The 26,997-nt window shown below is 43.3% G+C and overlaps 1 protein-coding gene across 1 annotated transcript in view; it reads right to left on the reverse strand.

Moving 5' to 3' along the window:
* Positions 1-18,301: 18,301 nt before the first annotated feature.
* The window catches only part of COL4A1 (collagen type IV alpha 1 chain), a 154,678-nt gene continuing 145,982 nt past the window's right edge, over positions 18,302-26,997 (reverse strand). Inside the window, exons 50-52 of the mRNA XM_083168672.1 lie at positions 23,408-23,522; positions 23,136-23,308; positions 18,302-20,808 (exon numbers count right to left, since the gene is read on the reverse strand). Of these exons, the coding sequence (XP_083024798.1) occupies positions 20,727-20,808; positions 23,136-23,308; positions 23,408-23,522 (370 nt within the window). The 3' untranslated portion in view covers positions 18,302-20,726. The remainder of the gene's footprint in view (positions 20,809-23,135; positions 23,309-23,407; positions 23,523-26,997) is intronic.

A 26,997-nucleotide genomic window follows, 5' to 3' on the forward strand; every position in this document is an offset into this window, starting at 1 on the left:
GAGCGCAGCGAGCCACCGAGCCCGAAGCGTGGCGAGCGCATGCGGTTTACTTTACATGTATTCAGCGTCCCCTCACGGGGCTCGCTGCGCTCGCCACGCTTCGCGTTCGGTGCCACACTACGTAAAATCAACTCCATGCGTAGTTGGATAGTGGGGGTATGAAATCACCCATGGGTGACTATACAATTAAAAATCAGGTCTTTACAATGAAAAATCGCATCGCATGAATTGTATGCCACTACAGTATATTGCATGCGATGCAATGTGATGAAAAAATCAGGCGACCAGATATTACATAAGTACCGGGGACTTTCTTCCTTTGTTTATTCTATTTGTTCTTTGATGGTGCCAGGGACACCATTCTAGTTTGTCACCCACCACAAGGCAGCCTCTCAGCGCACTGCCATCAGAAACTTTCTAACTGTTGTTCCGGCCTAAATATCTTGCCTTGTGGAAAATTTGCCCCTGAGTAGTACCCTTTATACAGTTTAAACCACAGTAGAGCCGTTTATACATGTTATGCCACAGTAGAGCTGCTTATATACATTATGCCATTGTAGAGCCTAGTATACACATTATACACATATACATGTTTCATCGAAGTAGAGCCCCCCTATTATGCCATGATAGAGCCCAACCGTCTCATTCCGCCTCATCCTCATCATTGCTACTCTAAACATTTTAATAAAACACTACACTTAATAGTGAATGCATTTTATTTCTGCACTGTCTATTTTATAGGCAATTGATATTCATGTTGCCTTAATTTTCATTGGCAATCACTTTTTAATATATTAATATTTTACAGAAGTGTCTATAATTATTAAACACTGGTGGAAACATGCTAATTTTACTTGTTACGTGTAATTAAAGTGTTATTAGACTATTAGGGATTTCCATACTTTAACTGGCGATGGTAGATATAGCAGTATACAGTACTGTATGCCCACTAGATATTCTCTGCACTTTTGTTCCCACTTTATTACTTTATTTCTGAGGCTTGCAGTACCTTTATGTAGAACTGCAGCTATACAAACCTTTTTGCTATTGCATTGTATTTTAAAGGGTTTTTTTTAGCTTGTGTCTGGTTATTTCTATTAAATTTGGTTAAAAGATTATTATTTATCTGTAGTCTTTCTATTTGATAAATATACTCCTCTATAGAAGCTGCAGGCAATCAACCAATAGCATAGTAATGTATGTAAATCACAGGGGGAGAGTTCACATAAATAAGTAGCCATTGGCTCATGCTTAGAAATAAATAAAACATGTTCCCACGGTTTACATAATAGTCTGATAGATGTAGAAAACCAATGCACATTTATTGAACATGTTACTAAATTAATATTAAAAACATATTTTTGACTTTGCTAGTTCCTTAGAATAGTGCTGAGAGATAATTCTCAGAGCGGTTGTGGCTATAGAGTCGCAGTCTGATAAATCGGTGGCTGTATGATCAGTTAGATAAGCAGCAGGAAAATGCAGATTCTATGTCTATGCCATCTGCCTGACAGCTCCAAAAAACTGTCAGTGTTCCAAGTGCTTCATCCAACAAAGGTTCAGCAGCACCCTTATCTAGACAGTGCAGAAATTTTAATAAATTGTCCCTTCAGGCTTCAGGATATTCACCCTACAAGCAATGCATTTATTATAACAAAGTAATAATGTAATACATTAGAAATTCTAATAAACACTGTGGTGGAAATCTCTGGAAAATGCTATGGCCTTTGTTCCAGGGATGGACATCAGAAGCCCACCATCAAATGATGGCTGGGCTTCCGCCATCAAATCTTTCGATGTGATGGTCACTGACCATCGCATCAAAAGAGTTTGGTAGAAAAAAAAAATTCATATGATTGGCACATGCACAAAACAAATCCCTTTTTTGCACATGGGCAACCATCTTCAGCCCAGTCAGGCATATGCAGAAGCACTGCAGCGTGGCTGGCTTGGGGCGGCACCATCGGAACACCATTGAATGTTTACCATTTGATGGTGACAAACATCGGACTGCCGCCATCGCATGGTAAAAACACTACCATTGAAGCGAAAACATGCAATGTCCATCCCTATTTGTTCATCCTTGGTGCTGTGTATGTCCTTCTATCCTACACCCAGAGCCGGATTAACAATGGGGCTTATGGAGCTACAGCTCTAGGCCCACTCTCTAAATAGGCCCATTTTATAGCTGAGGGTCAGGGCTTTCCAACAAGCCTGGCCCCGCGTTGCTAGCCCCCCGGGAACCGGAGATACCGCCAGGCAAAGCTGGAACGTTTTCCCCATAGGATAACATGAGACCTGCTAATTCCGACCCTCACCTGGTTCCAACGGCATCACAGAAGCTCGAGGTTGATCTCAGTCTAACTCAATCTGATACCAGGTTGGTCCATATGGGTTCATTGGTTCTAGAGATATTGCGGGTAAACCGATTTTTTCATGTTTGAAATGTCATTTCATGGCTGTTCATGTTGTTTGAGGACAGATTTCTCTGGAACCAAATGGCCCAGTTTCACAGGACCAAAATCATTTGAAAATCATTTGAAGCCCACATGTAAATGGGTCAGTTGGTTCCGAAGATAATGCTGGTTAACTACCCCTAAAGTTTAAAGGGGGGGGGGGGGGGGTAGTTTTCTCTCCTCACACCAGAAAATGCAGGAACTAGGCTGGTGTAATAGGGGCCAGCCCGGGTAAATCCCTGCATTTTCTGGTGTGAAAGGGGTATTATTTCAAATAGCCGGGACCTGCATTGCTCTGAATACAGCGGAACAGCCCCCTGCTCTCTGCCTGGCTGTCAATGGCTGTCATTTCTGCCCAGCGGCGGCTGTCCCCCAGTTACCGCAAGCATGTATTCCCCCTTGGCAATGAGCATGCAATCCCACATGGCAATGAGCATGTAACCCATGGCAATGAGCATATAGGTAAGCAGCACTTATGTAGCATAATTTTTAATAGGCATTATGGTGTTTGGCATAATACTTAATGGACATTATGGTGTGTGGCTTAACATGTAATGGGCATTATGGTGTAATTTTTAATGCGCACCTTTGGCGCGCAATGCCCGTTTATGAAGCATATTGTGCATTATTGCTTAATCTATTTGGTATAGTGTGTATTTTGGCTCAATCCATGTGGCAAAATTTTGCCTTAATCTGTGTGGCATAACGTGAATTTTGGCTCAGTCGTGTGAATTTTTGCTCATTCCATGTGGCATAATGTCTAAGAGGCAAGTACAATATAAAGGGGTTACTCTTTTGTTGCATGATTTGTATAAGGGGTATATGGGGTCCGGTATGATATGCTGGTGGTCGGAATCCCGGCGGTCAAAATACCGATGCCGGAATCCCGACCTCCGCAATGCCGACAAGGGGGGCTGTGGATCGCTCCTCCTTGCGGGGGACACCCATAAAGGGACAAAGTGCATTGCAGTGGTCAGGATTCTGGCATCGGTATTTTGACCGCTGGGATTCCGACCACCGGCATGTTGACCGCATCCCGGTATATGGTGTGGTAAACTTAGATGACCACATAAAAGGTGCTGAAATGTTGTCTATCAAGTTTTGTCTTTCAGTATTCTTTTTATGACTGGAGTGCCGCCTCACCCCGCAAGTATCTTAGGATTTTAGGACATCGGCATCCTGCGGGTGCACCTTTTGGAGGGCACCCGCCAATATATCTCCCTGCATTTTTCCTATGCCAGCCTCCTGCTTTTTCCAGGCATATATAATTAGTTGAAAGTATTTACACAACTAGAGACTCATGAGCAGACCACCCAACCAGAACACTGGTCACGCCCCCCACATTATTAGGTGCTGGCCACAACCCCTATTATTGCGCATAATAGGCCCTTGATAATTTTCAGCTCCAGGCCCATTTAGAGCTTAATCTGGCTCTGCCTACACCACACTCATGTATTATTTTCTTTTAAAAAGCTATGAGTGGATTCAGACCATTTCGCTAGGCTGCATATATTCGCATAATCGATAAAGACCCTGTGACCTTGATTGTGAGCGCTAAGTGAATAGGATGTCACTTCCCTAGTTCAGGACGTTTTCTTTAATTCTTCTTTATTAGATTCTTAGGAACCGTACATGCAAAAGAGAAAGCATACAAATCTTTGTGTAATACTGACGTAGCTAGGTGTAGCTAGGTGCCACGGTGCCACGGTGCCCAGAGCAAAGGCATGTTTCGCCCCTCCCCGTAGTAGGTGGGGCTCTTGTGCAGTGAAAATGGGGGTGCGGCCTAACATTATACCACACACTGTAATGCCCATTGCACATTTTAGCGAACTTTGTAATACCCATTACACAGAAAGCCACATGCCATAATGCCAGTTACACATAAGGCTACACATGATGCCCATTACATACTATATAACAAACCATAATGCCCATTACATACTATATAACAACCCGCAATGCCCACTACACATTTGACACATAAGTGCACTTACCTACATGCTCATTGATAGGAACTTCATGCTCGATGCCAAAATAGCTCGTAGTCAAGTGGAACTGAATCCTGCTGCAGCCCAGTCCCCCGCCCACCCAGCTCGGCGGCCCGCTGTCCACCGCTATTTTCAATTCAAGTCCCTTACATCACACTGTAGGTCCCAATGCCTTACATCATACTGCACGTCCCAGTACCCTACATCCCACTGCATGCCCCCGTCCCCTACCTGCACATCATAGTCCCCTAGAATACACTGCATTTTAACATTCCCAATAGGATATCAATTTCAGGATGAGGACACCTTACACAACATGACATGTGACAGAGTGACATAATTAGAAAAACAATGATATCTTGGCCTGCACCGGGCCTCTCACCTTGGTACTCTGCACTTAGCTTGCCCTCGTGCTGCAGCACTCCACAACTTTGAACTGTAGAGAGTTCAGCTCCAGAGAGTGGAATATGTACAGGGCTCAGTACAGTGTGGGAGAGTACCATAACCATCAACACCCAACCATCCACTCAAGGAGACACACCATTCACTTGTTCTTTAGATTGTAGCTTCTAAAGCAGCTGCCTAATCTGCGATCAGCCCTCTAGCACCACCTTCTCTGTCCTCCAGCAGCCCCCCCACTCAGACCTCCAGCAGCCCCGGCTCAGCCCCCTCAGCAGTCCCCGCTCAGCCCTCCATTAGCCCCTGCTATGTCCTCCAGAAGCCCCCCCGCTCTGCTCTCCAGCAGCCACCACTGGATCCTCCGGCAGCACACACTCAACTCTACACTAGCCCCCACACAGGTCTCCACAAGCTCTGCACCGTTCATCTCTCCAACACCCCCAGCTTCCCGTTCAGCTGCCAGAAAGACAGGCAGTTCTGCCAGCCTACGCTAATATATTCCGCTGACACGCTTCTCTTCCCCCTGTTACCGTTTCTCTGCCGTAATACAGCGGGAGACTTGAATGAAAATAGTTGGGCACAGGGGGGGGGGCGGACAAGCTGGGGGACAGGGCGAGCTGGGTGGGGAAGCCAGCAGCAGTGTTTGTGGTGCACGGCTCCGGCGCCCTGTGACCTTTCGGCACCCGGAGCTCATGCACCGCCCTTGCTACGCCCCTGAATACTGACACGGTGGAATTATCTCAATATTAAATGAGATTTATATGGGACGGGGAATGTCCCCTTTCAATCACACTCACAACATCTTAGATATGAGTGTGCATATAGAATGATAGTTATAATGGGTTCGGGGATACCCCCCTATTCAATAACTCACAAGTGTCGGAGTAAAGCTGGTGTATCAGTAAATCTTCAGTGTTCCCTGTCCATGTCGTAGGGATAAACTGGGTCACAGATATCAGCTAGGGTTAAAGGATTCACTTTATTAACAATAGTTAAAACATATTAAAAAGAGATAAGTGGGGTACTCATCTTAGGGGTTTCCAGAGACCAGCTGTAAGATGAAATACAGAAAAATGGTGGCTGGTACTCCTCTGTCACGATGATAAGGTCTGTTACTTCATAAAGGTCAGTCATCAGCAACGCGATTAGATGTGCAAATCAGATCTTTTTCGAGGTATCTCTGCCTGCCCCCTCAATCTTCTGCCTCTGCGAATGCTTCTGTGAGTATGATACTTGCCATAGGTATTCGCACAGGGGGTCGGAACATGCGCATATATGCGTATGTGCAGACCACCCAATAATCGAAAACCTGGCTGAATCATCCCTATTTACAATAAATAAGGTAGCAAAATGCATTGCTTCATGTAAAGTGTGATGCCAGGAACAGACATTGGCTTATAATCAGTGGCTGTTTTTATGTATAGGCTGCAGCCCCCCTAAGTAAAATCCGCCACTGTAGTGAAGCCAAATGCACTCTGTGAGACTGGACTGGATTCACTGTGACTGGCGCTGACTTCCTATTGGAAGTCCGACCTGACAGTCACCCAAGGCAGTCCCATTGGGAGGTGTTCCCTCCCTCTGGGTTTCCTCTATGGTCTGCTGCATGCATGGCTGCTGCATGGCAGCCCATAATATCCAGGGTCTGCACATACACAGTACCTATGGCAGTACTGTCCATGTGCTGGTCGCTATATGGTACAGGCAAAGGAACTGTGATTTCACTTCTAGGGCTGTTGCCGAAGCAGTCCATACAAGCTGGCTACATGCGCAGTACAGAGGTTGGTACTGGGCATGCGCCAGTCCCGGTGCCTGTCATCTTTGTACAAGCACTGGGAACAATGCAGTGGGGACCAGGAGGAGCAGTGGTGGCAGGGGGAGCCGGCATCGCATCCAGCGGCAGCCCCCCTCCTACCATAAGGTAGGAGCCACCACTGCGTATAATAGTGTACATATAACCAGAGCCCATCTAGCTGCACAAGATAAATAGGCTAACAGCTCAGCGCAAGTACAACTATACATTTAAAATAATCCAATTAGCAAATACGACACTGAAAATTAGGACAGGCCAGATGCTGTATTTCTCATGACCATGACTGGGAATAGAATCTGAAAGTGAGGGTCAAACAACAGTATTTTTGAAGAAAAGAAAGAATGACATTTTTAGATGCGGATGTGGCAGTTGCTATGAAATGGCTGAATTCACATTTATCTCATGCAGTGTGCACAGTATGCCCAACATTGGGGGTTATTCAGACCTGATCGCTGTTGCTGATTTCAGAGCCCAGACAGAGTAAAACCCGCCCTGTGAAAGTCTAATAGCTTGTAAAAATATCGCCAATCGTCATATAGCTGCAAATCCATATACACAACTCACCATCGAATGATTTCCCAGTGTGTGCAGTCTATGCATGACCCTGACCCTTTCACAACGCCGCAATAGGCTGATTGAGGCTGATGCTGATGTCACATGCCCTCCCTGAAAGCAATTAGACACACCTGCAAACTGCAGGTAACCACCCGCAAACAGCAGCTTCCTGTAAGTCAAGCTGTGAGGGTATTGCAAATAAAATTGCATATTTATATCGCTGTTTGGCCTCGCACATGCACGCTATGATCCGCATACATGCTTATGAGATTTAGATTTGGGTGAGGTGTGTTCAAAATTAAATCTAAATTGCAGTATAAAAATAAAGCAGCCAGGTATACTTTAGTATCTTATGCTTTAAAGAAGCTTGGAGAGTATAGATTACATTTAAAATTTCAACTATATGACAATCAGTGGCGGACTGAGCTGGGGGATAGGGTGACATGTGCCCCCCGCGCTTGTTCATTTTTAAGGATTTTGGGCAGACCGGTCAGAAAATAAAGGCCGTCTGTCCCTGTTGGACACAGGCATAGAGATAGTTTGAATATCAATAAATGTTAGTATGTTTTAATTACACTTATATGTTTTGAATTGTAGTACCCCCAGGATATATAATTGTATTGTATAATCTGGTATAATAGTTTTTTCTATTATAACTGTGTTTTATGTGTGATTTAGCGCCACATGGTGTTTTGTGAATTTAGATGTACATGGACATAACTACAGTATATGTAGTTAATATCCCATTGGTCATGATTCAGATGATCAGTGCTGACGGATAATGATAGTAAGCATCAGGGGTTAGAGTTAGGCTCTAAGGTTTTTTAAAGCGGTAATCATTTACACTGCAAAACCAGTTTGATTTTGCAGTGTAAATGATTGCAGCTTTAAAAACTGGGAGATTTCTTTATAAATTTCTCATTTTCTGATTCTGTCACCCTATTACATTTCCCCCATGGTGTCCAGTATCAGGGTGGTGTAATATTTCCAGATGACTTTGTGATCATTGGTGGTATAGTGTATGCTGCACTGGAGTTGCACCTTCCCCGCACCTCCTAGCCAGCATGTGAGTCATACTTCCAGTTCCACGAAATCTCAATCTAGCTTCTCGCAGGACTACGCAACGCATGCTCCTTCTCTATAGCACTGGAGGGGCTGACAAAGGCATAGTTATTGCTATGGCTGCAGGCAGGGTCAGGTTTTATGAATGTCTCTGTTTGGTGTGTGCAGTGACCAATGCATTTTGACCCTTAGTGCTTTTTCAAGGATGGTGTAGTCTTCAAACTGTTCTCCTTTTATGTATGTGGTCATCCAATGTTTATCCGGGGATTCTTGATTGAAAGATGGTCTGACCAATTGGGAATCACATGAGCATGTTTGGGCATGGTTGCCTTGTATTATATGTGTTGAGTTCATTAAACTGCAATTGCGTGAGTTGTTTTGTTTGAGTGCACCTCACCTAAATCTAAGGAATTGAAATTTACTAAGATTACAGGTCTATTGAAGATGGGATGTTGCCCATAGCAACCAGTCAGATTCTACTTCTTATGTATTTAGCACCTACTAGAACAGAAGTAGTCAAACCTGTTCTCAAGATCTACCAACAGGTCAAGTTTTTCAGGCAACCCGTGGATCTATAGTAGGAAGGAATGCAGCATGTTTAAAAATGGGATAGTTAGTAATGACTACAGCTGTGCACCATCTAGGACAGTGGTTGCCACCCAGTCGCTCGCGAGCTACTGGTAGCTCGAGGTAGTGATCAGGATGGCTCGACCACTGCAGCCGCCCACTCGTCCCACCCTCCTTTTCTCCATTGCCCGCCGCCACTGCCGCTTCCATTTCAGAGGGGAGGAGAGCGCATTGCGTGCCTCTCCTTCCCCTCACTGTGTAACCCTGTGACTGACTGTGCCATCAGCCAATCAGAGCTCGCTGGCCGGCAGCCGATCAGGAGCCGCTTGCTGACAGCCCGGCCAGTCACAGGGAGGGAAGTGAGGGGAAGGAGAGACACGATGTGCTGTGCTCTCCTGCCCTCAAGGGAAGCGGTGGCAGAGGAGACGGAGGAGCCAGCCAGCAAGGGATTACTGAACTCTCCTCCCCCCCCCCAGCAACAGCAGAAGCAACAACAACAACAACGATGAGTTCTGCTGCTGCTGGCACAGTGGGGGCATACCTGGCACAGTGGGGGCATATCTGGAACAGTGGGGGCATAACTGTTTTTGGCACAGTGGGGGCATATCTGGCACAGTGGGGGCATATCTGGCACAGTGGGGGCATACCTGGCACAGTGGGGACATAACTGTTTCTGGCACAGTGGGGGCATTTCTGGCACAGTGGGGGCATACCTTGTGCCAGGTATGCCCCCACTGTGCCAGAAATGCTCCCACATATCTGCCACCGTCGGAGCATATGTGTATGTGGCACTATTTGGGCATATGTATAACTGGCACTGCACTATTGGGGGCATATGTGTATCACACCCCCATTTTCAATGGCCGCAACCCATGTGGCACATGGCCACACTCATTTTTTGAGTGTACCGCCAGAGTATTTATTTAGAATGACCACAATAGGACGGGCATTGTTTATCTGGCACTTCTGGGGGAATTATGTTTATGGCATAACTGCGGATATTGGGGGCATTGTGTAACTGGCATTGCAGGTGGCATGTGTATAAATGCACAGTGTCTAATTCAGGGAAGCTGGGTGCATGGCCAGCAGCTCTCGGAGCACTGGCCATGCCCCCATAGGGGAAAAAATGGGGGCTGTAGCCTCGCAGAAGTACCACAATAGTAGGTCATGCCCCCTAATTTTGGGCGCTTGCCGTTCAGCACACGCAGATGTCCCTTCTCCTCTACCTCCAGTGTTGGTAGGTATGTATGCGGCACATTGTACATTGCAGTGTGTGGCATATTGTGTCTGGGGCATTGCGGTATGTGGCATAATTTGTCAAGGGCATTACAGTGTGTGGCATAATGTGTAAAGGGCATGTTTCGATTATTATACAGATTTCTTTTTTTTTTTTTGTAGCTCTTCCGGCAGTTTATTTTGTCTTAAGTAGCTCACACCCCCAAAAAAGGTTGGAGACCACTGATCTAGGGGATTTGGAAAACGTGGACTGTTGGTAAATCTCGGGACTGGTTTGGCTACCCTTGTTCTAGAAGATAATAGTCAGAATCTGATTGGATACTATATGGGCAACATTCCATCTTAGTAATGGTACCACTAACTGTCTCTGCACATGTTACAACTGCCCCATCTGCAGTGCAACATGGTTTTTTGCCCATTTGAGAAAGATTTAGCTTCACATCACAGATTAAAGGCTCCCATACACTATGCGACTTCTCCGATCCAATACGCACAGCGCCACGCATCGGATCGAACTGCAGACACATGCTATTTGGGCCGATTTCTCGGCCCGATCTGCCGGAATCAGGTGAATTCGGGCCCAAATCCCATAGTATATGGGCACCTGTACAATGACATTTGTTGCCTGTCTGCTCATATGTAAATTGCTCGGCTCATATATAAATTGCTTGGAACAGGAGACAGCTGTTTGCTCTTGTCTGGTGCACATAGATAGAACACCTGTGTGAAGCTCATCAAAATAAAACAGACATCTGTGTGCTCTTTGCTGAGTGCATGTGACACCTGTGTACACTTGTTCAAGATGAAACAGTGTTTGTGCTTTTGTCCATAATTTGCATGATGCTTGTGAGTTCAACCAGAGGGTGCGCTGAGGATTTGCGTTAACTTGTTCAGTGCATGGACTGTTGGACAGATCTTGGGATGTCCGTGTACGAATAGTCAAGGTGCCTGGAATGCCTGTGTGCCCTTTTCCATAGGGCAGTTGATAATATAGCAAATGAAATGCACTTTATTAATGGACATATTATACAAGTACTGCATATCAGTGCTAGCACCTCCAGTAATTTCAGAGGAATACATGACAAAGTATGCAGCAATAAAAGATTTGCAGCATGTAACAATGGAATGCTAAAAACAGAAAAAGATAATAGCAGTCTGCGCGGCACATCTGTGAGATGCTAAATTTATCCACAGCACTCAGAACACAAATAGAAGCAGCTAGCACAACCCCTTGTTCTCAGGAACAGAAAGGAAGGAGACTTTAATCACAAAATGTACTGCACTTGCATACCAGCCTGCACAGATATGCACAAATACTGACTGCAACATGCCTAAGTACTGTCACATAAAACATACTATAGCACTCGGAAATAGCAAAAACAAAAGTGTATTCTGTCTCTCGTTATACTGTACAACAATCCCTGCAGACAACACTTACAATACATTTCTAGTTCATATTTTGTTTAATGTAAGAACCAACTATGCACCTGCATGTACTCTAGCGTGCATATCAGGGGTAATTCAGACATGAGCGTACTTTTTCTATTCATAAGCCGCTCACAGGGTGAATAACAGGAAGTAGGTGTCAGGGTGGAAACCATGTGTTTAGTGGGAGTGCTAAGAAAACGCAGGCGCACCTAGGAATAAGCTGGGAGTGTCTGAGCATTTTAGGAGAGGATGTGTGACTTCAACTCCAGGCCCAATATGCCCTTTTCCATTGCACCGCTGACTAAGTCTCTGGCTACTCTGAGCCGGCAATGACTTGAGCCCAATGTAAAAACCAGTCGATGGTGAGCCTTCGTTACGATGGGTTTTGGCTGCGAATAGATTTGTAGCTGACACATTCATTAACACAGTGAACATATTAGTTCACATGATAGGATTTCCCTTTAGTGGGGCGGTGGCTTAATTGGACCCTGGCAGCTGCAAATTCACGACCATGTGATCAGGTCTAAATTACCCCATCATTTCAACAATGAACATACACTGTGCTTGCGTAAGGGCAGCGATATACTTGCACAACGCTCGCCGATACCTTTTTTTATCACTGGATGTTCGCAAGGTGACTGACAGGAAGTGTTTGGGGTAGTAACCGGCCAGTTCATAAATGGAATAAACGCTGGGAGTGTCAGGGAAAATTCCGGCGTGCCCAGGTGTAGTGAGGGAGGGTGTGTGATGCCAGCAACAGGCTGGATAGGCCTATATTCTTCACAGCCGCTCAGTAAGTCTCTGGCTACTCTGATGCACAGTGCACATTCTAATGTCAGGCACCCCCACATGTCTGGCCAGATGCTGCACAGGCGTTTCAAGTTCAATTAGCCCTGGCGAGCATTGGCTGCCTAACAGCCCGCACCAGGCAGTCACACTGTGGACACCGGCGATACCTAACCTGCCTGCCAGCGCAGATGAAGCAGATATACCAGGAGAAGGTAGAGGGGTGAGAGTTGGAAGGGGGTGTGAGGTGCGGAGGAGATAGAATGTGGGGGAAGTTGTACATGTGTTGGAAGGTGGGAGTGATGTGCAGGGGAGATGGTAGGTGGGAGCGAGGTACAGGGGAGAGATAATGATGGTGGTAGTGATGTGTAGGGGAGATGGTAGGTGGGAGCGAGGTACAGGTAAGATGGTAGGTGGGAGTGATGTGTAGGGGAGATGGTAGGTGGGAGCGAGGTACAGGTGAGATGGTAGGTGGGAGCAAGGTACAGGGGAGATGGAAGGTGGGAGCAAGGTAAAGGGGAGATGGAAGGTGAGAGTGAGGTACAGGGGAGATGGAAGGTGTGAGCGAGGTACAGGGGAGATGGAAGGTGTGAGCGAGGTACAGGGGAGATGGAAGGTGGGAGCGAGGTACAGGGGAGATGGAAGGTGCGAGTGAGGTACAGAGGAGATGGATGGTGTGAGCGAGGTACAGGGGAGATGGAAGGTGGGAGCAAGGTAAAGGGGAGATGGAAGGTGAGAGTGAGGTACAGGGGAGATGGAAGGTGTGAGCGAGGTACAGGGGAGATGGAAGGTGTGAGCGAGGTACAGGGGAGATGGAAGGTGGGAGCGAGGTACAGGGGAGATGGAAGGTGTGAGCGAGGTACAGGGGAGATGGAAGGTGTGAGCGAGGTACAGGGGAGATGGATGGTGTGAGCGAGGTACAGGGGAGATGGAAGGTGCGAGTGAGGTACAGGGGAGATGGATGGTGGGAGCGAAGTACAGGGGAGATGGAAGGTGAGAGCGAGGTACAGGGGAGATGGAAGGTGTGAGCGAGGTACAGGGGAGATGGAAGGTGTGAGCGAGGTACAGGGGAGATGAATGGTGGAAGCGAGGTACAGGGGAGATGGAAGGTGAGAGCGAGGTATAGGGGAGATGGAAGGAGTGAGTGAGGTACAGGGGAGATGGAAGGTGTGAGCGAGGTACCGGGGAGATGGATGGTGTGAGCGAGGTACAGGGGAGATGGATGGTGGGAGCGAGGTACAGGGGAGATGGATGGTGGGAGCGAGGTACAGGGGAGATGGAAGGTGAGAGCGAGGTACAGGGGAGATGGAAGGTGGGAGTGAGGTACAGGGGAGATGGAAGGTGAGAGCGAGGTACAGGGGAGATGGAAGGTGAGAGCGAGGTACAGGGGAGATGGAAGGTGTGAGCGAGGTACAGGGGAGATGGAAGGTGTGAGCGAGGTACAGGGGAGATGGATGGTGGAAGCGAGGTACAGGGGAGATGGAAGGTGAGAGCGAGGTACAGGGGAGATGGAAGGTGTGAGCGAGGTACTGGGGAGATGGATGGTGTGAGCGAGATACAGGGGAGATGGAAGGTGGGAGCGAGGTACAGGGGAGATGGAAGGTGGGAGCGAGGTACAGGGGAGATGGAAGGTGTCTTGAAGACTGAAGACCCCTGCCTTAGAGTATTGGCAGCCAATATCAATATTTATACTGTTATTCTCACAAACTACATTTTGAATGTTAGCAAATTAGTTCAAGATCCTCTATCTTGCTATGTTTGACTGAAGTCTGTGTAATAAGTTAGTACATTACATTTATTTGGTTACTGCACATTACATTAAAGCATTTATTAATTATAATGACACAGAACCACAGCTACTGTATGTGTATTACAAAGTGTGTAATAGTAGAGGCAACTGCTTCCACTTGCTTCCTTACATACTGCTTAATGAGATAAACCTGAGTGCTAGCACCACCTGCTGGATGTAATGACTAATTTAATTACTGTATGTGTGGCTCAAAAATGTAACTTTTTGGAAAATAAGCCACTGTAATTAATAAACATTAACATTAGGGAATGCATCATTTTATGGCTAATTTAAGTATAGCACCAATTATTTATGTCAGTAATGCTGATAAATATATTGCAAAAAAATGATTAGCAAAAGGCAAAAAATGTTTCCTCAATTAGAAGCTGATTCTGAGTCAGCTTAAGCCTTGTACATACGGGGGGACGGGGTTGCGGTGCTCCCACAATGTCAGCTGAGTGATCTGTGTGGCCCAGAGTTCTCTGATGAGAACACTGGTGACAGTGGCGTAAGTTTGTTCCAGTTGCCTGGAGGCAAGATATATATTGGTGCCCCCCCCACCAACACACACGCACACACACACGCACACACACGCACACACATACAACCCTATATAACCTTATATAAAATATATATTTATATTCAGGTAGATAGATAGATAGATAGATAGAGAACACATATATATTTTAGAACTCAGCCACAGAAGCAATAACGTTGGCTTTTAAATAACTGATTTAAAATTCCAGGGGGAGGAGAGGTGCCCCCTTGGGAGCAGGAGCCCGGCGGCAGATGACTCCATTGCCTCCCAGAGTTCTGCCTCTGACTGGTGATCTGACTAGATTAATACTGCATGCAGACAAGATCTAGTAAGGCGATAGATGGGACTGCACATTGCCATCGCCTGGGGATATACACATGGGGTGATGCGGGCTTAATATGTAAGCGATCTAGTGAGCTTGGAAATGGCCCTAAAATCACCCCATGTGTATGGGCCTGTAGCGGAATCTGTGTGTGCGTCTTTTGCTGGCTGCATGTCTGCGACTTTACACAAATACCTCTACATCATCCCTGGTGTACAGTCGTGCGGCTTCAAATACCCACTTTCACAGTCTTTAGTAACAGAAGGCTGTGATACTGCTGCACACAGATGGCGGTATCTGCACTGGAGACTGCAATCACGGCTGGCAACAGAAATCTTGGGGCCCTGTACAATTATATTTCTGGGGCCCCCACCTAATCCAAATCCACACAACCCTCTTCTGTACGAGCCTCATTTAACCTTTCGCTGCTCCAGATCCTGCTTTCACCTACGCATTTTCACCTTGAAAAAGCTGCTACAGACAGCGAAACGCGTAGGTGCATTCCTAATGGGACTCTGATCATCAGCACCCCAGTCACATTTATTTGACGTTGGAGACCTAAACCTATTGCCCTCATTTGGGACACCCGCATACAAAGACAAGTGGACTGGCCCTTTTCACCACCATCCGTGGCAAAGTACCATCTTGGAGGCACGCCACCTCCTAAAAGAAGCCCGGTTACAACCTGTGGATATCAAGTGGCAACAGCACTGGAGTGTTCCCCAACTGTCTGGATTACAAATAAATTCATCCAGGACCCTCCACAAAACATCTGGGATAATTCCCTAAAAGGATTGGCATACTCTTCTCCATACAAGGGTGACTATTGATTCATTGTCCATCTTTTAATATTTTTTTATTCCTTGCCAAAAAATATTTATTTTTATATATATATATATATATATATATATATATATATATATATGTCTAATGTTATATTTCCTATAATATTTTATATGTTACAATTAAATATTTTTTACTATCCACACCTGACCATTTCTACTCAATTTAAGTATTTTATTTGTTTATTATTAATTAGCGCAATGCCCCACTTTCTTTTCTCTTGTATATTGTATTGGAGGTGACTCCTCCTGCTGTAAGCCAAGCACACTCATATAAAGCGCCTTTAGAATTGATATAGACCTCTATATCAATTTTTTTCCTTGCGGTGATGTTATAACTGACCCATTGTCAGGGATTTTTTACTCATGTAAAAATCAGATAAGCTTTCTTGCACATGCTCACAACCACCTAGAATTATTGACTGCGTGTCATAGCAATGTATGTCCCGGTGGCAGTAATAGTTCCCTTTGATTGCCATCCTTATTTTTGCTTTGTTTTTCAACAATCCTTAGTGAATCTTATCTTAATTTGAAAAAGCTGCTAATCCAAAGGAATATTTTGTGCTTGCCAAGGCCAAGGAGACTATTAAGGGCACTGCCTCCCTTTTAGCCAATAGTCTTTTGGCTTTATTGGAGGCTTTGGTCGAGGCATCAGAATGTGTTTCATTCAGATTCATTGGGAATTATCATAATACCAGCTTAATTGAAATAGTATGGTTTTGGCAGGCACTCTTTTAGGATTGGAGCAGCAATGTGCACTACTGCTCTAGGATGACCTTCATTCAGGCTGTTTGAAGATGGAAATCATCCGTGTATTAAGTACATATGATGCACTGAGTTTTGAACTGCACCTATTTACTTGATAACCCAGGATGTAAGTTGCTTTTTGTTGTTGTTATTGGGGGGGGGGGGGGGGGAGAAACCTTATTGGCATGTGCTTTCCTGAAAGCATTTTTATGTTTTTTCCTCCATTTGGGTGGGTTGGTATTCCCTTTTTGTTGACTTTGTTTGGTAGGACTTTCTTAAAGGTGTTAGTTGTCAAAGTCTGGCTCTTCTTGGTGGATGTATGTTTCTTGGGTTAGGTGATTGAGGACTTCGTTAAGGGGACTCATTTACATTTTTTTTTTTTTTTATCTTAGGTCCATCAATGACCATGGAAGATGTTATACATGCTGGCATGGAGGGCTTCACATGGAGTGCTTAATAGCATAGCAATAGCTTAGATAGAGCAAGAATGAAAAGTTATGTAGAAGTATCACTTGGTTCTGCATCTTGGAGGTTAATTGATACAGCACATATTGTCAAAGTTGTAATTTGCCCATCTTTACAAGTCTGATACAGTATGGTAAATATGTATATATTTGAAAAAGTCTTTAAGAGATTTATGGGCTGAAGTCCTTTGAGCTTGGCTGTGTTAGGAAAGGGGGAAAGGGATGCTATTAAGTGGTGTAAGAGGTATTTGTAGAGTATTAATTGGAAACAAAAAAATTCAGGGTTTCAACCTATAACCGCTATTTAGTCAAAGTTAAAACAAAATATATATTTCAAATAGGGGATGACAAATCTAGATCAAAGGTTGAACTTGATGTTGATCAACGATGTTACTCTGTTGTCCCAAAATAACAGAAGGTCATGCTAAGCCTAAGGGCAATAAGAGCACAGGGATTCCAGGTTAATCTATTTGGCTTGTGAAACCTTTTACTTAAGGCTAAAAAGATTTTAATTTATTAACAGTAGGTCCTGGGATTGGCAGTCCATCCAATTGGGGAGGAGTTATTGAAGTCTATGAACAGGTCATTCTTTCTAGGAGTTGACTTTTTGTAAGTCAATGTTGTGCTCTTTTGCCCCATTTTGTGTATTTACTGCTAGTGCTGCTGAATATTTTTTTCTTATGCTAACTTTTCATTCCTGTTAGATGAAGAAATCACAGCATAGCCACACCAGCGAGAAGTAGGTGTGGAGCATATTGGGGTGTATCCTATTAACCCCCCAAAAATGAAGGCACAAAACTTGTTTTTTCACCAATGTATCCAGTTACCTATCTTTATTCCCACCCAAAGAATTTTCTGTGAAAAAAAATGCATTTTTTCAGGGATTTGTTTTCGCATCCCTTATAAGTGCTGAAATTGGGGCTAGTGGGATAGGTGAGATAATTAGCCATGGTAATTTACTGCAGCTAATAGGATACCACCCTTCAACCTTTAAAGGAGGCTTTCCTCTGCGATGGGATTTGGCTGCTCTGTGTGAGTATCCAGTTCTATGCCAATGTAATGGAAGGTGAGACTCTCCAGTACAGATTGTTTTGGGGCATTCCAGTCACTCCATTTGGTCTAAACCTTACTATTGCAACAATTTAGTTGTAGTTTGATCTTAATAAACAAGTGCAAATATTTTATATAAAAATGTACTTCTTATGATTCTACTGTAAGGTTAGGTAAGACTGTAATAAAAACACTTACTATCAGAATATTTAAAAAAACACACATACAGTAACACCTCAATCATTGTAGAGCAGTCCACCAATAAAAAAAAAATACACAAGTGGTTTTATTACAAATTGGCATTTTTCTGTTATGCACAATCACAAAAACTGAATTAGGTCCTTAACATCTGGAAAAAAAGAACATTACTTCATCAAATGTCTGTAATTCTTCAATTTCTTAAAATCTATTTTTAGGTTTTCGTAACACTTTAATAACACAATGGACCGAGCTCATGTAACTGCTAATGGACCCAACATTAGATTATTTAACATAGGAATATAATTGTAAAAATAGTTTTGTACGATATCTTTTCCTCTACATAAATGACCTTTATCCAACTCCCTGAAATATAGCCTTATGAGATCACAGATTTTCACCTCACCCTGTCGCAAAAATGTCTATTTTAGAAGTGCACCTTACCAAACCCTCCTAAGAATGGGCTGCAATACATATTTCCCTGCATTTTGTATGTGTAAATAGAAGGGAGTGTTGGTCCAGCTTTGTTAGCTTTTCCGAGGACCAGAAGTGTACCATCTAATAGGGCTTATATGTTGGCAATGTGTGCCATCTTATCAAGGCCTATATGTTGGCAAAGTGTGCCATCTGTACAAGGCCTATATGCTGGCAAAGTGTGCCATCTTACAAGCCTATATGTTGGCAAAGTGTGCCATCTTACCAAGGCCTATATGATGGCAAAGTATACCATCTTTTCAATGCCTATGTGTTGGCCAATTGAGATACCTTACAAGGCCCACCTGGCAATAAAGTATGCCACCTTAAAAGGCATATATGTTAGATAAGTGTGAAATCTTACCAAGACTATATGTTGGCAAAGTGTGCATTCTTACAAGGCCTCATTTTTTGCAAAGTGTGACATATTACCAGACCCATCTGTTGGCAAGTGTGCCACCTTACAAGTCCTATATGTTAGCAAAGTGTGACATCTGTATAAGGCATATATGTTGGCAAAGTGTGACATCTGAAAAAGGCCTATATGATGGCAAAGTGTGACATCTTACCAGACCTATCTATTGGCAAAGTGTCACATCTTACACGGATCATCTGTTGGCAAAGTCTAAACTATTGGAACAAAAAATGTTGTACATTCAAAACTTTTTAGCGTTATTGGTGAAATCATTTTGTAAACAATAAAAACCACATGATACAGCAGGGAACTTGTATTTATAATGTGTGTGTGTATATATATATATATATATATATAAAACATTTACATATAAAAATTAGTGTATACTCTTTTATTACTGACATAAATTACTAAAATATAGGTACAGTGCTGGAAAACTATATATTTATTAGAAGTAGGGATAGCATTTGGCATTTGTATTTGACGTGTTTACTTAGGAATGTATTGTAATTATAATGTAAATGTATCTTAAGGCTTTCTATGTCAATAGTTTATTATATTCTATGGAAAACAGTGAAATATCTCTACAATACAGATAAGCCTTATGAAAAAAAGAATCTGCTGTTTTCAAAACTCCAGTTAGTAACAACCTGTATTATTTGACATTAGAAATCTACATTTCCACCTAATTTTAGTAAAAATCCACATGATCCCTAGGTCCTGCTATATGCAGCCATTTTCCCTGCATTGCTCTGTAATGCAGAGCACAATCACTAAATAAAACTTCTGCAAATGGGAAAATAAGGGAGGACCAACCAAAAGCCATAATCTCTTGATTGCAGCCTCTAAATGGTTGTTTTTCAGGAGCTGCTGAGACTTGCTGGAAAACACAACTGCTTACAGCAGTAACCAAAGCTCCAGCTAGAGGGCGCTGGACTGCACTAGCACTACCCCTACCGCGTTCCACTATGTGGTCATTCAACTTTTCACCTTTCTAAAAAAAAAAAATCTTTTGTTACAGTACAAGATGAAACATAAATTTGATTAACAAGAGACATAAGCTATTATTGCCTCCCAATTGGTGTGTTTTTTTGCATTTACCACTTTTATGGACAGATGGATCATAATAAGTATATCTTGTCTTGAACCATTAGCTTCAAAATACGGTATCTCTGTTTAACTTTATACAGATAATTCATATTTAGCAAACAAAAATATTACAATGATAACAACAAATATTTATATTTCCGAAACAGAACCTAGAAATATAGTACAAGAATAAGTGGAGTCACAGCATAAGGTACTGTATATCTCCTAGCACCTTATGAATTAAGAAATCAGCTTCTGCTGTTATAAAGCATCAGTGCATTATATTATATACTATGCCATTTTAAAGTGCCATCTTGTATGCGATTTAAGCATCTAGTCTTGGTGTTCTTTCCTCTTTGAGTGGACAAGGATCAGTATAACAAAGATAGTTATGAGAGGTCCTATAACGCACTTTACTGTTTTCTTGTTGTACAATAGTGAGGTACATTGATATAGTATTTGGCTTTTCATGTTAAACAAATAGCACCATATGTTGAATTACTTTATTCTACTAAGTCCTTCTCATGCATACTTGACAGCGGCTGACATGGGTTCGGAGATCTCCGGCTTTGAGAGTTGAAGGTATAGGTTTCCTGTGAATATTAAACAATGATAAAATATTAATCAGGTGCAGTGTTGTAACAATACCATTTAGTGCTGAGCTGGTAGAACAAACCCATTTTACATATACATTTTCAGGTTCTTTGTAAAAGGCTCTCTTAGGCACAGACATTCACCCTACAGAAAGGAGAGCGACACCCCAAAAAACTGTGATATACCCTAATCTATACATTCTTTATGGCTGTACACACTTATCAACTCATTTGAATTTTTTATTTATATTTGTGCAGTGAGAGTACTGAAATGAGACAATGGGTCAGAGAAAGTGAAGGGTTTAGAAGAGTGCTTTTAGAAGAAAACCCCCTGCTGTAGGAGAAAAATGAAAGGGTGAAATTAATGATGAATGTGGCGATAGTTTCTCCTTTGGAGGGGCTGCGGATGCTGCAGCCACACCTACCCTCAGGCACCTGCAGCCCCTGACCTCAGCCAGTCTCTGGCTTCTATCCTATGCACAATTAGCACACAAATAAAGAACAGGGACGATGACCACACAATCTAGCCATGCACTGAAAAAACAACATTGGCTAGGGGCTGTATCGGCTATAGGCTCAAGAAGCCAGATAGGGCTGCAGTATTAGCAGAGGAGTAGTTTCCCATTGCGAGCACCGTCGTCTTTACTAATGGCAGTCCAGATAACTCCTCCCCCTGGTATTCCCTGTCTGAGATGCGTTCAGTGGGAAGAAGAAAAGTGGTTTGCTGCGCTTAAATGATAAAATAATATTACATTTTTTTACTGCTGAGCATATGTTGTCTTGACAAAAATACTTAATTGTATTGAAACGTCAACCTCTTTGAACATATGCCTGTTTGATTACATAAAGAAACTTTTGTTTGAAACTTAAGTCCCCTGGAGTGACGCGGATCCTTTCTCTGTATATATATATAGGTCTGTATTGTGACCCATACTGTACTTGATAATTTTGTGAAAGAGGATCTTATACATTGGTGGTATGTAAACACACCCTACAATTATCTTCTACACCCCAAGCCATCATAGGATCTAACACGAGGCTATAAATAAATATATTTTAGGCGACTTATTCAAATTCTGGTCAGCCCTAAACACAGAATTCAGTCTAAGGACCCTATGGATCACTAACTTGAGAAAAATAAAGGGTATGCTATGTTTATTAGCTTCCCTATTTTACCTGCTTTCCCCTTACGCATGCTCTCACTCTAAAACGTACTTCCTAAAAAATGATGTGGGGATTTTTTAAGCTAGTCCTTCTCTCCTTTCCACCTCTGTCTCCTTTCTTCACTCATCACCAATGGTGTACTTTCACTTTATGTATCACCTTGTAAAATATCATGATGGTTTTAATAAATTTTATATATTATTGATTATGGTTTACTATAATTTACAGTTTCTACTGTCCGTATTGCCCCTGATGAAGTCATGTGTGTGACGAAACGCGTTGGGCACATTGTGTTTCTGACATCTGACAACTGTGAACAAAAGAATCATTGTGCTGATCCAAATGGACATTTTGAAGTGTTATTAAATTTATGTTTTTATCAAAAATTGCTGTCTTATTGGGGAGTGCCCTCTGAACACCCATTGTTGCATTTCTAAACCCCAGGCCCCGTCTAACAGGGGACCTCTCAGAGGTGCTGCTCCATTTTATATAGAGTGTGCATATTTGGGGTACCCTTTCTCTTTCTCTTTCTATATATATATATATATATATATATGTATATATATATATATATATTATTTTTAATGCTGTTATTTTTGTTTATTAAAACTATATATTTTACATTTTAAAAATATTATTGTATCATTTAATCGCAGCAAAAAACATTTCTTCTTTTTGAAATATTGTATTAGCTCTTGACACCCCTGTTTTTTTTGCTACTGCTTGGGTTAAAATACGTCTTTTTCTATTAAGAGCCCCATGGATATCTTGATATCGTATTTCCTTTGCATTCAGTGGGAAGTATTTACTAATTCATATTTTGGAGAAAAGGGGCTCAGTCCTTAGGTAAAATAAACCATTGCTTTTTTTGCGTTTTTCTTTATGCGAATTGTATATTAAGCCCAGAAACCTGAGAAAAGATGCAGAAATGTTTTCTGAAGGTGTTTCCAAGGAAACATAATGGGAGTGCACCTTGAAATGTGCTTAGGAGACAAATATGTGGGCTTGTGTAAATAATAAAGTAGTGGGGGTCTACGTGTCTATAGTTCTTTTGGATCTTTTCTCATATTTCAATTATAACCATGCTTACTTCCATCCAATTGATTTTGTAATGGTTATTGTGAAAGATACAATAATTTATTATGCTTTGCTCTGTAACTCACTTGAACATTTCATTATTCTCTATGGTAGCAAGCCAAAAGCTGTAAGTATTGGCATAATAGTTGCAAGTTCCTCGTCCATGGCACTCAATGTAGGGCACACTGCGAAATTCTTCCAGGCAAGAGCCTGGTGAGGCCAGAGCTTGACCAGAGCCTTCGGCACCAGCACTCGTTTGCTAGAAGTAAAAAAGGCATATATTTACAAATCATTTTTAATTATGAAATAAATATCATAATTCCTATGGTTAATAAATAAACACACAAAAAGCACCCACCATTACAAATGAATATCCAATCCATAGTGACATCCATCCATCTGGACATTGGGGTATTTGGATTGTTTGGCTATGGACTGCCATTACCATAGCAGGTGCTTCACAGACACTGCACCTATAAAATGAATATATTGCTAGTAATGACCTTACATTAAGCACAGTGCAAGAGACTCATAATCAGTTATATAAAAACAAAAGACAGGTTAAGCAACTTAAATGGGAAATCCTTACCACTTGCTTAATATACTGCCCTGTCCTATTATAATTAGACAAGATTACTTAGGCTGGGTACACCTTAGTCCAATATCAGCACAATTTGCCATATTGAATGGCAAATCATGCATAACATCTAATGCAGGGGTAACCAACTCCAGTCCTCGAGAGCTACCAACAGTTCACATTTTCCAGACAACGTAGCTGCTGCACAAGTGCACTCATTACTCGCTGGCACATTTTAAAAGATCCTCAGGTGGAGCTAATTACTTCATTTGTGATTCTGTGAGGAGACATGGAAAACATTAACTGTTGGTAACTCTCGAGGACTGGAGCTGGCTACCCCTGATCTAATGTATATGCACGTTTGTGCACTACCATGTGTTACATGTGACATCTTCTGGTTGGCTGTGCATCATAGCCAATCAGAAGATATTGTGTGTGACCCGATGTAGTGCAGTGGCGGAAGTCCGGGAGGCAATGGAGTCATTTGCCGCCGGGCTCCTGGCCAGCAGGGGGCACTGACGCCATTGCCCCCCATTGAATGTCTTTTGCTACTGTAATAATGATGAGCCACAGTCATACGCGGCTCGTATACAGTGCACGCAGGTCTCCCGTCTAGTGACAGTCCCCCCTCCATTCCCCGCCACTCAGGTCCGGCCAGTGTACACTGTATATATACTTGTGGTGGTGTACATGCGAGCACAGAGCAGCAGTATTATACTATAGCAGGTATGCATGTAGCAGTGTCAGACGGAGGAGGCAGGATCAGGGCAGTACCTGCCCACAGGTCTCTCCCACTTGCTGGCAGCACAGCTCTGACCCGCCCACAGCACAAGGCCACAAGCACTGCAGAGGAAGTGCTTTGACCACCAAGTATGCCGGGCTGGCTGCACATCCCCCGGGACTCTGATCCGCAGCACACAGACGCACTTCTCCTGCAGTACATGGTGAGGATGCCCCCGCTGTTCTGTATCACCCTGCTATAGAATGCCCCTTCTCACTGCATTACCTGCCAGCCATGCTGAATGGGACTCGCTAGGGATTTGCTGGTGCCATTATTCAGCACCTGCTGGGATTACACTGACTGACCTGTGCCCTATTGCTGCACTCTCCAGTGCGTAGTGTCCCTTGCTGTACTCTCCAGGGTGACTGTGTAGGGTCACTTGCTGCACTCTCCTTTCCTCCATGTACCTGTAGTAGTCACCTCCCTGTACTATGACCACCAGGTGGATTGCTGTCTCTGAGATTACACAGTGTCACTACCTTGTAGTGTACCCTGCAGTACACCCACTCTAAAATGCTTTACTCTTGTGCATGTCTGTTAATATAGTACATACATATGACTGGAGCCAGGCAACCTGCAGTACTTCAATTTCTGTAGAACTAGAAGTACCAGCATGCCCTGCTCATATGGAAAGGGGGGGGGGTAGTTGTACAAGCTCTGAATCCACATTTTATTTTATTGTATTTCTTGTTTTATTTTCTTTTTCTCCTTTTAATTTGTATGAGAGAGCTCCCTGATGCTAAATGTTGGTTTCCCGCTTCTCTCAGTGGGGGAAATAAACTACTGTAAGATGGGTTTCTATTTCACATGGTTGCTATGGGCAACCAATCAGAAGCTACTTATTTATTTAGCATTTTCTGAAAGATAATATATAATATCTGATTGGTTGCCCATAGCAACATCATATGTGAAATAGAAGTCCAAACTTAGTACATTTCTCCCAGTGTCTACCCATATACAGTAGAATTCCTGCACTGGTGTATACCTACACACTTCCAGCCAATGCAGTGGCTCATAGTTACTGCACTCCTTAGATGTTTAGGAAATGTTTGGTTCCTCAGAGCGATGTGGCTAATTCTTAACTACTGGCCTGAGAGGGGAGGGCCCTTCCAAAATTTTTTGCTTTGTCAGTGGCCATGGTGACCGGGCTCCTCGGCCATCCTCATGTAGACAAAATGACTTCTCCTGCCACTCCCATCCTCCTTGCTTGCTCCTCACCACTACTCCCATCCTTTCTCCCTGCTCCGCACCACTACTGTGCTTGATGAGGATGGGGGGCCCCCAGAGATATCCTTGTATGGGGCCCCAAGATTTCTGTTGCCGGCCCTGCATGCCGGCTGTGGCTGCTGGGAGGAGAATGTGATTCGGGTGAGTCCCCACTGGCTGTGGGGAGGAGGGTGGGAGCCAGCTGGCTTAAAGAACATGTGAGTGGTCCCCTGGGAGTAGGATTTGCATGGCATAAGAAAAGTTAGAAAGATAGCTGAGGGGGTGAGAAAGGAAAGGAGTGAGTAAAATGTGAAGAGGTGAGAAATAGAAGGAGAGTTATGAGATGATGGAGGGAGTGGGATGTGCAGGGGTGAGATGGAAGAAGAGGTGCAGGGATAATAGGAGTGAGTGAGGGGTGTCGGGTTGATTGAAGGAGGGAGGGGTGTCGGGTTGATTGAAGGAGGGAGGGGTGTCGGGTTGATTGAAGGAGGGAGGAAGGGGTGTCGGGTTGATTGAAGGAGGGAGTATATATATATATATATATATATATATACACATACACACACTCACACACACATGTCTAGGTGTATCTACCTATATTAAAGTGGGGATTGGGGGGGGGGGGGCACCAAGATTCATCTCGCCTCCGGGCACCTGGGACGAACTTACGCCACTGATGTAGTGTAATGAAGGACGGGAACAAGATGTCATTCCATCATTCATGACATTGTGTAATGTGTATCAGCTATCTGTTGTGGTCTGGGGCAAAGGGAAATTGGAACACTGACAGGTCTTTTGCTACTTATTTTCCTAGGTACTGATGTGTCCATATATTTCTAGCCTCCCTTTACATTAAAAAGCCATGTCATGGAGGGACTCGGTAGGGTTGATCACCTTTTTTGCACAAGCAGCTTCTGCTGATTAAAAATTATATGTGTCAAATTATTCAGTGTGTGGCTGCCACTGTATCTACAATTGGAATGCTATGGTATACTGTTTTCTGTTTACAAATAAGACACTATTTAATAAAAAAATTAAGCAAAAAAGGATTCCCGGTGCTACAGAGTCACACAGAGATCACACTTTTGTGTAATGCATCTTATTTTTCATAGAAAGTATAAGTAGAATATAGTAGTATGTGGACACATCTGTATGTCAGAATCAGGCTCTTTCAATCTGTAGAATCCAAGCTGTAGATTGAAAACATTTTGTTATTTCTTATTTTTTGAATTTATCATAATCTTGACTTTGGCAGTAGGTTATTTTTTTTTTTTTATAAATAAAAGTGTATAGCAATATTGCAGTATATAGAGATTATGTTGCTTTTGTGGTATTTTTTGCATGTTTGTAGGCAATTGTGTGCGGTGTAGACTTGTAAAACACT

Source organism: Crinia signifera, chromosome 2 (genome assembly GCF_055691185.1).
Source record: "Crinia signifera chromosome 2, ASM5569118v1, whole genome shotgun sequence".
NCBI classification, from domain to species: Eukaryota; Metazoa; Chordata; class Amphibia; order Anura; family Myobatrachidae; genus Crinia; species Crinia signifera.